This window comes from Trifolium pratense, linkage group LG1 (assembly GCF_020283565.1).
Source record: "Trifolium pratense cultivar HEN17-A07 linkage group LG1, ARS_RC_1.1, whole genome shotgun sequence".
Classification (NCBI taxonomy): domain Eukaryota; kingdom Viridiplantae; phylum Streptophyta; class Magnoliopsida; order Fabales; family Fabaceae; genus Trifolium; species Trifolium pratense.
The window spans coordinates 9,931,302-9,949,880 of record NC_060059.1 but is presented as its reverse complement, the minus strand read 5'-3'; the positions used below and the strand labels follow the sequence as shown (position 1 = coordinate 9,949,880).

The 18,579-nt window shown below is 33.5% G+C and overlaps 2 protein-coding genes across 2 annotated transcripts; both read left to right on the top strand.

Moving 5' to 3' along the window:
• The first annotated feature begins 27 nt into the window (after positions 1–27).
• On the top strand, positions 28–8,902 carry LOC123920555 (conserved oligomeric Golgi complex subunit 1). The gene is made up of 7 exons (XM_045972837.1): positions 28–1,045; positions 1,573–3,066; positions 4,410–4,604; positions 5,386–5,666; positions 5,946–6,125; positions 6,535–6,709; positions 8,141–8,902. Exons 1-7 carry the CDS (start codon positions 362–364, stop codon positions 8,312–8,314), a joined length of 3,183 nt encoding a protein of 1,060 aa, XP_045828793.1. The 5' UTR covers positions 28–361; the 3' UTR covers positions 8,315–8,902.
• Positions 8,903–10,624: 1,722 nt separating this feature from the next.
• On the top strand, positions 10,625–13,681 carry LOC123920545 (OVARIAN TUMOR DOMAIN-containing deubiquitinating enzyme 3-like). The gene is made up of 5 exons (XM_045972827.1): positions 10,625–11,451; positions 12,147–12,268; positions 12,344–12,384; positions 12,492–12,590; positions 13,209–13,681. The coding sequence occupies exons 1-5, from the start codon at positions 10,905–10,907 to the stop codon at positions 13,381–13,383; spliced, it is 984 nt and encodes a 327-aa protein (XP_045828783.1). The 5' UTR covers positions 10,625–10,904; the 3' UTR covers positions 13,384–13,681.
• Positions 13,682–18,579: the final 4,898 nt, after the last annotated feature.

Sequence of the window (18,579 nt, the reverse complement as noted above, 5' to 3'; positions counted from 1 at the left end):
CATACAAACATAAAGAGCTTATTTAGTATAAAAACTCATGATGTAAACACTTTTGTGTTATAAGCTTTAATATTATAAGTATTTGTATATGTTGTTTATCCAGCTGCTAAAATTATAAAAGTCGTGCTAAACAGTCTTCCGGATTAGCATTTTCCAAATTACTATAATTGAGCCAAAAAATACAAAATTTACTGTATTGTATAATTTGTATGAATGAATAAACTAAATAAAATCGTCGGTAGAAACTTAATTTTGATAATTTGATCCTCTGTTTTCCTCTGCCCCAGTCATCCTTTTCCTCCAACAATTCAATGTCGAACAAATAATAAACCCCAACCACCATTCACCGCCACCAACCACCATGAGAGTCACAACTCCTCCGGCAGGTGCCACACCTCACGCCGACGACCACCGCATTTCCACTACAGGCTACCGCGATGCCGAATCTCTCTTCCGTTCCAAACCCATTGCCGAGATCCGTAACACCGAATCCGCAACTCGTAAACAGATCGACGACAAAAAAGAAGAACTCCGTCAACTCGTCGGTAACCGTTACCGTGATCTCATCGACTCCGCTGACTCCATCGTTAACATGAAAGCTTCATGCAACGCAATTTCCGCTAACATAACCGCTGTTCACGATCGCATTCGTTCTCTTTCGCAATCTCAATCTCAATCCCAAACCAAACTCCATTCCCAATCCCGAGCCTGGACTTACGGTATTGCTTGCCGTGTTAAGTATCTTGTTGATACGCCGGAGAATATTTGGGGGTGTCTTGATGAAGGAATGTTTCTTGAAGCTGCTTCACGTTATGTTCGTGCTAAGCACGTGCATCAACGTTTGTTTCTAGATTCTGATGAGCAGAAGATTAAGATCTTGTCTAATTTTCCTCTTCTTCAGCATCAGTGGCAAATTGTTGAGAGTTTTAGAGCTCAGATCTCGCAACGTAGCCGTGACCGTTTGCTTGATCGTGGTCTTCGTATTGATGCATATGCTGATGCACTTGCTGCTGTAGCTGTTATCGATGAGTTTCAGCCGGAGAAGGTAAATTTTGTTATTCTTTTTATTAGTTCAATTATGGATTTAGGTTGGGTATAGGGAGCTAGAGTGTGTTTAATTGCTTTGAATTTGTGAACTTATGTGATTTGAGCAATGTTGTCGAATAGTAGCTATAGCAATTTGAATAGATCAGTATTGTTCCGCAACATGCTATTTAGGACAAAGTGATATCAAATACTCTGTAGTAGTGTATTATTATTATAGGAGAATTTGAACAAACAACTATTATCTGCAATCGGCAATTGACCACTAAGATTTGAGATGTGTTTAGTTAGTTGCTTAGTTAGGTGGATAGATTTTAGTTTGATGGGTGTACTGTACTCTGATTTGTTGATGAAAAACAGGTTGGTGTGGAGTTGTTTTGGGTTTGGAATTTGGTTTGAGTGTTTGATTGGATATGGTGTGTCATTTGGTGGTTTTATAGTTTGTAGATTTGAGTGATTTTCGATCTGGGCAGTTGGTTAATTCTTCTTTGTTTGGTGGGTATAAACTGATTTGTTGATGAAAAACAGGTGTTGGACTTGTTTCTGGAATCAAGGAAGTCATGGATATCGCAAGTTTTGGGTAATGCTGGTGCTGGAGATGATTCCTCTTTGGTGGTTTCTGTACTTTGTGATGTGTTGGGAATAATTCAGGTCAGTGTGGGTCAGGTGGGGGAGTCGTTTTTGCAAGTGTTGAATGATATGCCCCTTTTCTACAAAGTCATTTTGGGATCTCCTCCAGCTTCACAATTGTTTGGTGGGATTCCCAATCCTGAAGAGGAAGTTAAGCTTTGGAAGTCGTTTAGAGATAATTTGGAATCGGTTATGGTAATGCTTGACAAGCGTTACATTGCTGATACTTGTTTTGCTTGGTTGAAGGAATGTGTAAATAAGATAAGTGGAAGAAATTTGATTGATGCCATTGGCAGTGGCCAGGAGCTTGCTTCTGCTGAGAAATCAATAAGGGAGACAATGGAAAGTAAACAAGTTCTACAGGGGAGTCTAGAATGGCTGAAGAGTGTTTTCGGATCCGAGATTGAGTTGCCTTGGAGTAGGATTCGGGAACTCGTTTTGGAAGATGATTCTGATCTTTGGGATGAGATATTTGAGGGGGCTTTTCTTGGTAGGATGAAAGCAATCATTGACTTGAGATTTAGGGACCTAACAGGCACTGTTGATGTCGTGAACACAATTTCTGCAGTAGTTGACTCTTTCACCACACAGAATGATGTTCAGAGGTACTTGATCAGACCTTATGCAGCAGGTGGTGTCTGGTTTCTAGAATCCAATGCCAAAAAAACTGGAGTTTCTTCTGGGTTCAAAGTCCACCCTGAAGAGAGCGAATTCCAGTCTTGTCTTAATGCCTATTTTGGTCCTGAAGTAAGTCGAATCAGGGATGCAGTGGACGTTTCTTGTCAGAGCATCCTTGAGGATCTATTAAGTTTCTTAGAATCTCCAAAGGCCTCTCAAAGATTAAAGGATCTTGCACCATATCTGCAAAGTAAATGTTATGAAAACGTGTCTACTATTTTGATGGCATTGCAAACAGAACTTGATAGTTTATATGGCTCAATGGAAAATGGTAACAAGGAGGTACCAACAACTGTTACTGTTGAAAAATCCCTTTTCATTGGGAGGTTATTGTTTGCATTCCAAAACCATTCTAAACATATACCGTTGATACTTGGTTCACCCAGATTCTGGGCCAGTGGGAATGCATCTACAGTTGGGAAATTACCATCTCTGGTGAAACATTCTCGTTTTGGATCTGATTCTTCTGTCTGTGATAGTCCAGGAAGACAAACAAACCTTGGCTCTAAAAGGCAAAATTCTTCTGTTACCGCTGCCTTGTTTGGAGCAAGAGAAGGTGCGAGCCATGAATTGGAAGAACTAAATAAGACTATAGGGGATCTTTGCATTAGAGCCTACAACTTATGGATACTATGGATGTCAGATGAGCTTGCTGCTATTGTCTCTCAGGATCTTAAACAAGATGATGCCTTAACTTTGAGCACGCCTGGGAGGGTAAGTACCATTTTCTGTTTTTTTTTTATATTTAATTTTCCATGAATTTTGATGCTTTTGTCTTATTGTTATATCTTATTATTAGTTTTCCTCTGGTCAACCTTTAATTTTCGGAGAACCGTTATCTTGTCCAAGCACAATCAAGAGTAAAATTTTGACTTATATATAAAGAGTAAAATGAAAACATAAATCATTAGAAAGGAAAAGGAAATCCTTTTAAAATATATTGGTCAAATAAAACTTGTCTATTATTCCCATTTGGCCGATTATATAACACAGTATACCGCACAATCATATTCTGATCCAATAAAAAAACTCTACTGAAACATATATTTGAATTACTAAGAAATGTGATTTATACTGTGTGAAACTTGGAGCTGATATTATGGAGGAAGCAGTGAAGCACTATACCATAATTCATAAATAAATATTATTTATTTTTGTTAAGTAAATCTTGCAGTGATACATGCACACAAGTAGAGAACCTTCCTTTAGTTAAGAGTTGCTTGGATGATATATTATGTATATCCCTTAAGTTGATTTATTCTACCAGTTAGCAATTGACTGAGATTAGCCACATTAAGACCAAAACAATTGAAATGAATTGAAAATTTGTTAAGGAAGTACATGCCCACTTCGATATTCTGCTTTGCAGTTTATGTTAACAATAGATATGACAAAATAGGGGAAGGACAAAAGAGACCAGAGCTTCAATAGAATACCATAACTGACTGAACTCAATCATAAATCAAGAACAAATCATTATAAAAATAAACAATAAAAAATCTTAATCCTAAGGAGATAGTCTAAGTTACTCTAATATAATATAAAAGATACTAAAGATATTTTCTAATATTCTAACTTATATCAATGAATCTTTTGTTGTTTTTTTAATATTTAACGTGCATCCTGTGTTTGCTTTGGAAGAAGTATAATATATTATGATATTAAAAACCTTGCTTTAAATGGATTTACTGGAAAATTGGTTTTTGTCAGAGCTCACTAGCTTTACTCGGCGCTTCTAGCAAATCATACTTTCTAGGACGATTTAGTGATGCCAGTTTAGTTAGCATTATGAGTCTTTATTATCATTGTCGACATCATATTTTCTTTCTCTATACGGAACCTTAAGCCTTCTGAAAACTTGTGCCCTTTCAATATTGAACTAGATATTTTGCTTATCTTTTTGAAGGGGTAGTAGGTGCCATAAAATTGTAATGTTATCATCATTGCTAATACGTCTACCACTACTACTATTCTTTTTATCGACCGATGGTACAAACAACCAAGATTCCATAGCCTTTAATCTAGAAGTTGCTCATTTATTTTTGTTTACTAAACAGGGATGGGAGGATATCGCAGTCAAGCAAGATCAGTCTGATGAGAACCAATCAGAGATGAAAATATCTCTTCCATCTATGCCTTCACTATATATAATCTCATTTCTATTTAGAGCCTGTGAAGAAGTTCATCGAGTTGGAGGTCATGTACTTGACAAGAAGATTTTGCATAAACTTGCATCAAGATTATTGGAAAAGGTAGGTTTTCTGTGGATATGTTAGTCCATTTAATCATAAGTCCATCAGTGTGGCTGTTTTTAATCCACAGCATAGCCTTCTGCTGACAATTTTTTTCTAGAAAATTAATTTTCATTTAAGAAAAAGGAATAAATGATGGAAGGGGATTATATATCCTCAAACTAATGGAATACAAAAATACAATAATGAGAAGTGAACTAAGAATGCAGCAAAGGCTGTATAACCTCTGCAGTTTTTTATTTTGTTACGTACTGTTGTTTTTTGGCCTTCTGGTGGTTTTAATTTATTGCTGTCCCATTAAATTGCTATGATGTTTGAGTGTCTTTTTATTTGTGGATCCCCAAGTTAAGAATATACAGAAGTTAGTCTGTGGTATCTGATCTTTTCTTTGTCAGCTTACTTAAAATGGAGATACAGAAGTTTTTTTTTATCTTTGATTAGTTCCTGGTAGAAAATGTAGTGGTATTCTTGGATTTACACATCCATTGTCAAATTTTATACCTACTCAGGAATTTGGACACGTGACACTAAAATTTCAGAGTAATAGGGATAATCATAATGTCCCCAAGGCCATACTATTCCGCCTTAAAAAGATTATCTGTAAATGAGCTATTGAAACACTAGAATGAATTATGAGCAAGTGGCCAAAGAGAAATGAAAAATAGAAATATTCAGTTTCAACGAGGCCCTCTAAGCACCAGACGATGGATTATCAAGCAAATGCCTATGTGCTTGGCTTCTTGTACATCTGTATTTACAATAACTGTATTTTATTGTACAGGTAGTTGGAATTTTTGAGGCCTTCCTTTCCACTGAAGTGGGTGGTTCTCCTCAAGTGACAGAAAAAGGAGTTTTGCAGCTCTTGTTAGATGTCAAATTTGTCATTGATGTTCTCTCTGGTGGTGATTCAAATTCGGTTGGGGAATTATCTAGTAACCCAAAGGCAAAGCCATCTCTCAGAAGAAAGCAGGGCCAAAGTTTGACAATCTCAGCCATTAGAGAACGCTCTAATCAGTTGTTAAACCGGCTTTCTCAGAAACTGGATCCTATAGACTGGCTTACGTGAGTTTCTCATTATTCTGTTCAAGGTTTTGTTTTCTTTGTTTCTTTAGATGACATTACATCAGAAGGACCATTTGGAGCCCAATTCATGGCGGCTTATTGAATAATAACTAAATTAGGGAAAATGTAGAAAAAAAGACCGTGTAGACTGTAGTGTGTGTTTCTTGTGCAAGGTTAAATTAGTGTTGGGCGATAGTGTTTCCTTTTAGTGATTCTGTGCTGTCATCTCAAGTCTTCCTCTTTTAATCTGACAATGATTTCTTATTTACACGTGTAAAGGTATGAACCATATCTCTGGGAGAATGAGAGGCAGTCATATCTACGGCATGCTGTTCTTTTTGGTTTCTTTGTGCAACTTAATCGAATGTATACAGATACTGTTCAGAAACTGCCTACTAATTCAGAATCTAATACCTTGAGGTGTTCTACAGTTCCCCGGTTTAAATACCTCCCCATCAGGTCAGTTTGATATTGTCATTTCTTTATTCTTTGTCCATCTTTTTATAATACACTGCTTTTTGCATGTCTCTCTTACCATCATTCTCTATTTTATAATTTAAATCTAATTATCTACATTTTTCCTTATTATTTTGTTCTTTTTATCATTTGATGTGATATAGTTTCCAAAGATAGAGTAGATATACCCTCATATACCAGAGCTTCCTTTTTCTCTACTGCATATGTATATACTTTATATTTTATCATTCCTGATTTAACGAGATAAGAAATTAATCAGTTTCGAGTTATTCAATGACTATTTTTATGGCAGTTTTGCTAAGAAACCTATTAATGTACCAAAGCTTGTAATTGGCAACCTAAAATGTATTTTCTTATTTACAAACTTACATCTTAATCTTGGTAATTCCAGTGCTCCAGCATTGTCCTCTAGGGGGCCAAAGAAGACATTCACCCCATCTTCAAATGAAATCTCTGCAAGAAGTTCATGGAATTCAATTACAAATGGAGAACTTTCTCCAAAGATAAATTTGGATGACAGCTCAAGTCTTGGGGTGGCAGCACCATTTTTGAAGTCTTTCATGCAAGTAAGTTTTTATCAAATTCTGGTACTATTTTCTGCCTCATTGCAATCTAATGCCTGACACTAATATTCTTTGAATAACAAATCACAAGATGTCAAAATATTCCGCAACTTCATGATTTTGTATACATGGTGGATCATTCTTGTCACGTGTTGGCCTTATATTTTGTCTACATGGTGGATCAACTGTTTTACGAAATTTCAATCCTTTAGCCAAATAAATATATGCAGTACAAATTGCTCAAAATATGAAGAATACCTCAATTATTTTATTTGGAGTGTACTGATACAGTATCCATTCAACATGATTAACACCAAGTCTTTCTAAGTATTTGATGGCACAATTATCTCTGATTACTTGTATCATGCACCGCTCTAGCCTAGAAAAGGTGTATCAAATCAGTTGTACACCAGTAGGACTACCCAATTAACACCTATTTGCAGTAAGATTATTTAGTACCAAAATGAATCTGATGTAGAGATAAGAACAACGTTAAAAAATAAGATCGCAGAATACCTTCTATGAAATGTCATATGAATCTTAGGTTTGCAGCTATACTGAACTGCCTGTCGACTACATTTTTATGGAATTTTGTTTAACCCCACTGGATATTGCTTTGATATAGAGAAAAGCATTTGATAGAACCTTGCCTATCCTCTGCCCTCCTCTATGCCTTTTCAAATCCTTCATTAATTAAGCAACCATAAAATACTGTTGCTGCCCATGAGGGCAGTAGGACACAATTAACCAAAATCTCGCATTAGCCAGAGTAGAGGGGCCTTAAAATACAATTAATTTTAGATTAGAATGTGTCAATTTGAGGATAAAATTCCTCACCTTGAACTCTTAACAAAGTGAACTTGCTATAAAACCACTCGTTAATTATTTAGTAATCCCATTATTCATCTATTGGATATAGCTTAGCCATTAGCCTTTACTGTTTTTCTGATTCTCTATTGCATGTATTGATGATACCTGAATCTTTTAATGGTTTAATAATATTCGAAGTGCTAGTAATTTTTTTGGGCTCAGAGCTGAGCATATGCTTTTAAATTATTTGAAAGCTATCTGTTTTGTTCCTGATGTGCTGAGGAAATCTTTTATAAGCTTTAGCAAATTATGGATAATTTTTCTTCTAATGATCTTTGGTTGAGCAGTTATACCTTTCTACTTGACCAAGTAGATTTCAATATGGATTGTTTGCAATGTTCGCTGGAACTCCTAAGCAATATCACCTCACCTGTTATATGAATGATGTTTATAAAATTAACTGAATTATTGTGTCTTAAATGCATTTGCATTTTGTGTCAAAAAAAAAATGCATTTGCATACTGATATTTCATCATTCTTACATATTTAAAATCTGATTAGAATATGCTGTTTGTTTAACTGGCATAGTCTTAGAGACGTCATACATCATATTTCTTTTTCTAGGTTGGAAGCAGGTTTGGGGAGAGTACTTTTAAACTGGGATCAATGCTAACTGATGGGCAAGTTGGTATTTTTAAGGATAGATCTGCATCAGCGATGTCCACATTTGGAGATATTCTACCTGCTCAGGCCGCTGGTCTTCTTTCATCATTTACAGCTCCCAGATCAGATTCATGATGACCCATTGATTGAAAGGCACCCCTAGTTGCCGTTTTGCAAAGTCTTCTTATCAGAAAGTGTGACGTCTAATATCAAATTTTCAACACTCTGTCCCTCCTCGTACACGACACTACTGTAATTAGAGAAACATTAGAATCATATTTGAAGCTCCGAATATTCAAAATATGCAAAGCAAATGGATACATATAAACCGGTGATGAGGATTCTTAATGTTGACTGCCGTGGTTAACGCCATTTGGCTTGAAAATGGTTGTGAAATAAATGCCCAAGCTATAAGCATGAGGAAATTTGAGTACAGATTGAAGAGCAAAAGTAGTGTTTATGGTAAGCTATATATTCCCTTGTCATTTGGTTCAAGGAAGCTGAAATTTGGGGTCATGCTAAATTTCAGAGTTGAGAGCAGATATAATTTGGTGGATATTGTTCAGTTATTCTTCTAAGTTTTGGTCCCTCTGTCTATAGTTGATAAAATTATTCTGTGTTAGATTTTATATTTCTTTTAACAAAGGTTCTCATTACAATGTAACTTTGTATTGTAAGCTTATATTCATTCAATGGACTGAGATCATATAGATTATTTTTTTACGAGACTGAATTCATAACAGAGTAGTTTTTGTGTGAACACAAGGATTTAGACACATCTTTTTTTAAAGTATTTAATCTATTTCCAAAATACATTTTCAAAACCTTTCAAAATGAAATAACAAAGGCCAAAATAAATAGGTACTTAGTCTAATTTTCTTCTTATCCATTTTCGTCCAAATTTGGTTAACATTCATGTTTCTTGCCAATTTGGCTTCTTTCACTGCGTCAATGTCTTTCACTTTTCTAGTTTTCTTCCAACAACCACAAAGTTGGTTGTTTAGTTGTTCACTTTATTTGTTGATATTGATGTATACATGTATAAGTTTGTAAACTTGTCTTTGATGTGTCACGTGTCCCAGAGTCGTGCAAGCAATTTATGCAGGGTAAAAATATTTCATGATCATGAAAGGTTCAAGTATTTTTGACAGGGGTGGACAATAAGTAAAATTTGGCAAGATATTATTTTAATTAAGATTTTTTTTTGTTGTTGTTATGCTACTGATTTTTATTTGTGTTAGAAGTTTTCTGTTTCTACTGCCTTGCCTCCATTTTTCTGGTTTTTGGTTCTCTCCTTTCCCCTTGAAATGTTGCTCTATTTATACTAGAAAATTAGGGTTTTAGGTGAATAAAATGACAAAATTGAAAGGTGGGATGATTGTGACGTAAGAGAGCTTCAATTTGCATAAACACACACAAGAATGGCAAAGAAGAGAGTCAATGAGAAAAAAAAAAGATAGAAAGACTAAAGCTCAAAGAAGGAGAGGAGATGCAGCGCCGCAGCAGCAACAACTGCTGCTCTGTTTGTTTGTTTTTTGTCCTTTTTGATTTTATTAAATATAAATTATTAATAATAATGATATTTTTAATTAAGATTTAAAATTGTTTTCTGAAATGATTAAAAATATTTTGTTTTGTCCCTATCAGCTTGACTCGATTGGTAGGGACATAGCGTTATAAATGCAGGAGCCGGAGTTCGAATCTCGCACACGAATTTATCATTTTAGTCAATGAAATTATTCCGTGTAATACAAAAATATTTTATATACCCAATGATATTAACATGTTTTTCATGTTCTTTTTTTAAGACAAGGGCAAAATACGAAACATAAATATTTTTTTCATCACATAAACACAACCATGTTTCTCATGTTCTTATTTCAAGACAAGGGCAAAATACAAAACACGGATTTTTTTTTCATCATTTAAACACAATTAACCAATTTTTTTTAAAGAGTGTGCTTTTTATTTTGTTGCTTAAATATATCCAGAAGGGGCAAATGATTAATTCAATTCACCTTAAAATCACAATTTCAACCGTAAATTAAATTAACTATCTAATCATTTTTATTTTGGCTTTCACCACTAGTTTAATATGATTTAGGATCAGTTCTGGCATCAAGTGATTATAGCCTTCTCTCAATCGCAGTTGCAGGGGTCGAACCGTGTTCTTTCCTACCAAGTTCATCGTCAATCACCACTGAACCAACTAACGATTTAATCATTTTAATTAACCACATTTTTAAGCATAATTAATCAAGTGTGATTAAATGTCAAATTGTATTTATTGTATAAAAAATTAAACCCTAAATTACAAAATTCACATGCCGTGAAAGGAATATTCTTATTGTCTATGAGGACCTAACTTGGCATAAACTTTTTTTCTTCTAAAATAAAAATAAAAAAAAAAAAAAAAAAAAAAATAGCATAGGAAAACTGGACCTTGTTTGGTTCGAAACAAAAGAGTATACTACTAATACTAAGAGAGTGGCCTTATAACACCCACGCGTCTCTCTTTCTTCTTATTGGTCGGTCCATTCCAATTCCACTCTTCTTGCAACTATTTCACTTCTGTTCTGTTCTAACAAACTATAACCCTTATTCACACAACACACCAAAATTTTCATTCTCATGCAAATAAACGGTTATGGGTGCGTAGGATAATATCAAAAAACACCATCCACAGCGTACAATAGCAACAACCTCTCCACTCATTCATTCATCCATGCTCGGTGTACTCTGCGCCACTCGCTCCCGTCCTTGGATCTTCTCTTTCCTTCATCACTCTTCCTCTCATCATCATCACACCGCTCGTCTCGCTCACATCACCGTCGCTTCTTCTTCTTCTTCTCTTTCTCCTACCTTCTTCTCCGCTCGTCGAAACCATTCCAGTCAATGTAAACTTCAAATCTCCGCCGGCGGTGGTGCCGCTTCTATATGGCATGCGATTATGCCTTGCGGCGGTGATGGATTTCAACGTGGTGCTTTTATGGTTCATCATGACCACGAACTTAAAGGTGAAGGATCGTGGAACGTTGCGTGGGATGCTCGTCCTGCTAGGTGGCTTCATCGTTCTGACTCCGCTTGGCTTTTGTTTGGTGTCCGTGCTTGGCTTGCGCCGCCGCCTGTTGTAGTCGACGTTGATCCCGAGGTTCCGCTGCCGACTTCGGTGATTTCTCCGGACGAGATTTCTCGTTCCGAAGGACTTGAAATAAAAGATGCCAAATCCGATAAACCAAATGATGAACTCTCCGCTGATTACAGAGTCACAGGTTTGTTTGTTTTTAATATTAATCTTTCTCTTTGTGCGTAGATAATAAAGTGTTTAATTTGATAAGAAAAAAGTGAATAGTGATTTTTGCTTTTACTTTGAGAAAAACAAAAAATACTTTTGAAAAAGATTAGTACATTATGAAAAATAATACAACTTTATTTTTTGTCTTTGATGAATGATATTTATATATATTTTTGTCTTCATACAAGTACAGGAATTGGTTGGTGGTGGTGTTTGGTTTGATGATTTTGTTGTTTCAACATAGTGTGAAAATTACTAAAACAATGCCAGCAAGGTCAATCAAATTTATTGTTAATGTTACCTTGTCAACAACTTAAGCAAAATGAGAAGTTTTATATTTGTAACCAAGTGTTTGATGTTATGTCACACCTATACCTGGAAAGCACGGACACATACACGAACTCCTGCTTAATATTGATAACATAGACACTAATAATAATAATAATAATAATAATAATATGAATAAAACTACATATATTGATATCTTTATTGGTGTCACACGCTGGACACACACACAATTGAAAGTGTCAATGTTGCATATCTCTTTGTTTTTGCTTTTAACTTGTTATTGTTCAGTTATTATCTTATTTATGAGTGTTTGATGGTGTGTTTAGTAGTAACAAACATGAGTTAGAGAATGTGTTGATAGTTTTATATCACTGAATGTTATAGGGGTGCTTGCTGACGGTCGGTGTCTGTTCAGAGCACTAGCTCATGGAGCTTGCTTAAAAAATGGAGAGGAAGCGCCTAATGAAAATCGACAAAGGGAACTAGCTGACGAATTAAGAGCTAAAGTAAGATCATCTTTTGCATATCAACATTGTTTTTCTTCAACGATTTTTATAACCCTGTTATGATGTTTTATTTAGGTTGCTGAAGAACTGTTGAAAAGACGCAAGGAAACAGAATGGTGAGCTTTGTCATATGAATGAAGATATACAATATTACTTGGTTTCTTTTCTATTTTTGTTTACATGGTAAACTGATTAGTGATTATTATATCTGTTGTGTCTATAGGTTTATAGAAGGGGATTTTGACACATATGTGACCAGAATTCAACAGAGTTTTGTCTGGGGAGGGGAACCTGAGCTATTAATGGCTTCTCATGTTTTGAAGTGAGTTTTAATCAATTAACTTTCTTGTTTTCAATTACATTGATTTGATTTGATGATGACTGTTAAATTTTAAATTTTGATGACTGATGACTAATATATGACAGATTATTGTAGCATACACATTAACAATTTAACATAAACAAAATCTTCAGGACATTATATCTTACAGCAAAGGTTTTACTTACTGTGTTACTTTTCAGAACATACATACTACTAGAATTACTTGGAAAGATGAGAATTGATCGATATAAAAAAAGCATTTAGATGAGTCAGACAAGCATGAGTACAATAATAAAATCTGAAAACTTTTGGCGAAACAAATTTTCAGTACATTTTGTGATAATAATTGCATATCGTGTCATGTGAAACCAATATTTTTGCATTAGTTTTTTATATGGATATTGGTTGTTGTTACGAACACTTGAAACTATCTTACCCGATGATTTTCAACCCCACACGGCCAGGATTTATGTTAAATACATAATTAATAGTTTTTTATATCTTTAAATAAGCGCACAACATATTCTTGTGTCTTATGCGTCGTGCAATTTAGCAATGCCCTTTTTATATATGTTCTTCCATTGATTTGTATCTAATGTTGTCTCCATAACTTACCAGGACTCCAATATTTGTCTTCATGAGAGATCCAAACTCCATTGATTTGGTAAATATAGCAAAATATGGTGAAGAATATATGAATGATGAGGGGATTTCCATCAATGTGCTATTTCATCGTCATGGTCACTATGAACTATTAGAGACCTTATGCCCAAAATTGTCTCAAAAACAATAAACATTTAGTGTTAGTACAGAACTTAGTTTATTTAATCATCATGCGGTTTAAGTCTTCTGACATAAAGAGCTTTTTTTGTCAATTTGGGAATTGTTTTAGTGAATTTAGTTGTTTTTTTGGCAACTATAATTTCAGTTGCAGGGAACTTCAATTTAATCCAATTAAAGCAATAGGCTTTTGCAATTTTTGTACTTTGCAATATACCATATTTATCGTAGTGAGAAATGATAATATTACTTTTGTGTGTTTGTCTGGTTTCACTTTTAGAGGAAATAAAATTGATTTTAGAGGTGTAGAATTTATTTGAACATGTTTGATTGTTTTTAAGTAGAATTAATTTCAACTTAACTAGAATCTGTAGTTTTTGCCTTTATAATTGGTTTAGTCTCACATTTATTATTTAACTCACTCTTATATGAATGTCCTTTGAATATAAATTATAAGTTATTTTGCATTTAACACACTTTTAGTTGGATTACTTTTATAAAATTAATTAAATCAAAATTAATTTTGTAACAGTTGAATCAATTATTTAGGCTCAATGATCATTTGGTTGAGAGTTTGATTTGTTACGTGTGTATGTGTTGAAGATAATTTATTTTGTCATCTTACCATCTTCTCGCGCACCTTTTTAATTTTCATGTTATGAAGGTGTTTGTTTCTCAAAATTTTCATTTTTATAATATTTGCTGCTTAAGTTCTTCGCGTGCCACCTCTCAACAAATGCACTGATCATGGCTGGATTCAGAAACATGTAACCGGTAGTGGAGAGGTTCGCCAATCTTCGTCGGGAGTCTCAAACATCGTGACCTTTCTCATGTGACTGACAGGGGTAAGAATCTCACAAACCTACAAAGAAAAAACCAACAGACACAATTAAATAAATTAGAATTATGTAAAGAATAAAAAAAATTGTCAAATTTTAAAAATTAAATTTGTAACTTACATGGCCCCGTCAAAGATATGTCGGGCAAGGCGTACGCCTTGTCCGATGGCCCTCTTGGAAATTCATCTGGCTCTTCGGCTCCTCCTCTTCACCTTCACCCTCCTCCTCTCACTAGCATATACCATATTTCCCCCTCCTTTGGCTCATCAACCTCAGGCTTAGGCTCAGGCTAAAGCTGAGGCTCAGGCCGAACGCATTGTTCAAGCTTATGTTGTTGTGTCATTTCCCTTTCTTGCCATGAAGACGCGGTGGCAGGTTGACCCCTATTTTCTCCAACACTCTTCAAACCAGGCTCCATTTACGAACAAATATCAAACATCATAACAATAATTCAAACATCAAAAGAATTTAAGAAAAAAATATATTCAACATGTATTAAACAGATCCGCTGCTTAAGTAGCAAATTTTACCGGTTATAAAAAAAATGCGAAGACAAAAAAATTTGATGAAATGTGACAATATATACTAATCTCGTCGTTGAAGTTGGTTGGAGTTATTTTTTAGTAGATTTTGACCACAAATGCGAAGAAATCACTGGATTTGAAGTTGATTTTGCGTTTTGGGGTTTTACAACTTTTCTGGAAGTGGTTTTTATTTTGAAACTGATGGAGTGAGGGGGAAAGATGGCGGGTTTCCTTATATACGTTGGAACAGTAAGTAGCGGACAATTTCACTTGGTTCGCTCTTAAGTAGCGGATGAGATAAAATTTCAAAATTTTGACTTGAGGTTTCTAGAAGGCGCGAAATCTTATAAGTTAGTGAATTTGAATATTTTTTACACAATCGCTACTTATATAGCAGATTATATTTATTAGCTGACATGGGTATTTGAAAATTTAGCAAGGTGCATGAGAAGATTTATGGGGTGGTAAAAGAAGTTATCTCTATGTGAAAGTATATGGTGTCAAAGTCACTTATGTGGTTGCTCATAGTCCAATGATGGAAGATATGACAACCACTTAACAGAGTACACTACCTTTCATTATTATTATTATAAGAGAATATTTACTTTTTAGATTCATCGTAAAATTGATATATCTAAATAAAATTATAATCTATATACGTATTAAATCTAAAATAAATATAAAAAGGGAATATTTTCTTATAATAAAGATCGGAAGAGTGCCATTTGAATATGTTGGTAATGTCTTCATTTCTACAACGATATTCTTAGAAGAAATGTTTCCATAAGAGACGTCTCCAAATTTTCATAAATCTCTTTGATCGCCTTGTTTTTTGGCATCCACGTTTTTTCATATGTAATTGAAACCCATGCTGGTATGTGCCTATTCATGTGACAGATATGCATGGTCCTCACCTATCTACATAGATTCATTTTTACTACTTATAGCAAGTTGATTATCCTAATATACGTAATGCTCACGGAGACTCAACCTGAAGAAGCTTCACCAAAAAATATCCCCTAGTTGTTGTAAAAGTAAAAGAAAAGTACAGAGAATCAAGGAATAAAGTCCTAAAGGGTGCCATCTATCATTGCATTCTTTTCCTTTCCCATCCCATTGTGCTTCCATCTTCTCGTGTCCTTACAATGCTAAACATACAATGGTACGAAATTTCCACGCATTTAGTAATGATTAATTTTTGTTGAGAAATTTGTGAGACAAATAAAGTAGATTCTTTCCTTCCAACCGAATTTTTTTCATACGTATGAGCAAAGAATCGAATTCCTGACCACGTGTTTAAAGGAACCAAAACTCTTATCATTTGGATCAATTTATTGTTAATAACTTATACGTATTTTAACACATTTTCTATTGATCATGATATAATTCATTGTATAACATAATATGTGTATGAATTTTGCTTCCACTGTTAACTTTTCATCAAATATATCAAAGCTCAAATTTTCCTCAATAATTAGTTTATATTTCATCTTAACCTTCCGATTCATAAGAAAATGCTTATAATAAGGAGAATGTTAACATCTGCCCGATAAATGTTAAGGAAGTAAATTTAAAAACTATTTATTGAAAGTTGTTGTGCATTTTATCTCTCAAGCATTAAATTCTTACATCATTAATGTAAATTTTTTATATTAAGGTATCTTAATATGTGTCCTTAGGGTACAGTGTGCCCTTAGGGCACACGTTAACCTGACCCTAATAATAATTTGGAATTCAGTTGTGAGATAATTAAAATCTAACTAATTATTATTTCGTTCAAAACGTAAATATGGATTCTTTCTAATGATCTCCTCAATTATTATTGAGCGCCTATCTCAAGGCTAGAATGAAATTTTATCTTAAAAATATAAGTCAAAAATACATCATTTATTTATATAAAATTTCTGCTTTAATTATTTAATCAAGGTTAGGCCTTAATATCATTTGAAAATTGTGAGTAATTTATTATCCAACACGAATATTGAAAATTAGCCACTTACATCTCACATTCATAAAACTGATTTTTTTTGGTACATCATAAAACTGATTTTTATTAGATGCTAGATAAATTACTAATCTGCGATGGTCAACCTAGAAAAAACTATTTGCATTCTTCAATTGAAATTGCCAAAGTATTAAAAATATAGGGAAAATTATAAACTTTTTCAAAATTTAGAAAAATATAGGGTAATTTGCAAATTTTGAAAATCAGTAGGGTCTAATGTATAAATTTTGAAATATTTAGGATCAAATTTGATATTTAAATTTTATATTGTAAGAAAGGGATTTCAATTTTTGATTTATAGGTGGTGTTTAAAATTTACTAAATTTAACTTTAGTAAAATATATTTTTCGTTTTTGATTTTTTCCTAAATTTAGCTTTACAATTTTCATTTTTTACTAATAATATCTTAATGTCTTATCAATGACATGTCATAAAAAATACTTCTTCCGTTCATTTTCAAGTATCATTTTAAATCACTGCACACGTGTCAATAAACAACTTTTATCACTATTATCTTTAATTAGCTATTATAAAAAAATATGAAAATTTTATATTTTAAAAGTACTCGTTGAGACAAATTGAACGACATCTTATATACTAATATTTATTTTTATATATTAATAAAAAAAATTACGATCAAAGTAGATCATATGAACAATGCACACGATTCTCAAACGACACTTAAAAAAGAACGAAGAGAGTAGTTGCTTGAAGTATGCGACGTGAACTTTTATAAAAAGAGACTAAAATTGAAAATATAAAATGTAGAGAGATCAAAGTTCAAAGAAAAAATTTAGAGGGACTAAAAATAAAAATTAGTATATTTATATGGACCGAAAATATATTTGACCCTTTAATTTAAATTGAAGAATTTTAATTATCCTATAAGTTTATGTTTATCTCACTCAAGAGAAAATTAAAATACTTGATCTTTTAATCTTTTAAAAATGTTACTCTATTTAAGGAATTTTAAGCTCACACCTAACAAAAGGAATTGACAATTTTATCCTTCATATTCATTATATATAGAGTTCGATCTGAGAAACCCTAATCCCAACCTAACCTTCGCAACTTTGGTACCTTCGGCGTCATTGATTCATCTGCCATGAATTCACCTTCATAAATTATCTTTTCCTTTATAATACTTATCCCAACCTAACCTTCGCAATTTTGGTACCTTCGGCGTCATTGATTCATCTGCCATGAATTCGCCTTCATAAATTATCTTTTCCTTTATAATACTTAGGGTTTCTCCTTCACAGAAACCGCGCCTTCATATTTTGCACAACTCATTATTATTTTTATTTAGGTTCGTTTTTTCTCCTTTCTTCTCATCTCGTGGCTTTACACTCGTGATTAAATTTTATAAATTTTCGTTTTGGATTTGATTCGTAAAATTTACGGTTTAAATTTCTTTTAATTAATTTCTCACTCTTTTTGTTGATCTCCTTGTTTAATATGAAATATCATGTGTATTGTTTTTAGGCAATATACTATGTGTATTTGATGTATGGCCTAAATCATAGATAGATCTGTAGTGAAGTTGATATTTATGAGTCTATTGTTTGTTTTATATGTCTTAATGTTTTCTTGAACTAGCAAAATTTGCATGCACATATATATAAGGCCAGGGGTGTACACGGATCGGACAAATTCAGTCGATTTGGTCAAATACATCCAATTCAACCTAAAAAATTAAGTTTGGTCGGGTAATCGGGTGCATATAAATTTTAAAAATTAAAAATCGATTAAAAAATATTGGGTTCCGGATAAAACCAGATCCAACCAAAAAATAACCCACTGACCCAATACTAAATGTTTTTTCGTTTGATAGTTAAATA

Bases quoted from the DNA above. Each gene is read 5' to 3' on its own strand.
- LOC123920555 (XM_045972837.1), top strand. From the start codon at position 362: ATGAGAGTCACAACTCCTCCGGCAGGTGCCACACCTCACGCCGACGAC. The intron at 3,067-4,409 runs GTAAGTACCATT...TTTACTAAACAG, and splicing joins CTTTGAGCACGCCTGGGAGG to GGATGGGAGGATATCGCAGT. The intron at 6,710-8,140 runs GTAAGTTTTTAT...TTCTTTTTCTAG, and splicing joins TTTTGAAGTCTTTCATGCAA to GTTGGAAGCAGGTTTGGGGA.
- LOC123920545 (XM_045972827.1), top strand. From the start codon at position 10,905: ATGCTCGGTGTACTCTGCGCCACTCGCTCCCGTCCTTGGATCTTCTCT. The intron at 12,269-12,343 runs GTAAGATCATCT...TGTTTTATTTAG, and splicing joins CTGACGAATTAAGAGCTAAA to GTTGCTGAAGAACTGTTGAA. The intron at 12,591-13,208 runs GTGAGTTTTAAT...ATAACTTACCAG, and splicing joins ATGGCTTCTCATGTTTTGAA to GACTCCAATATTTGTCTTCA.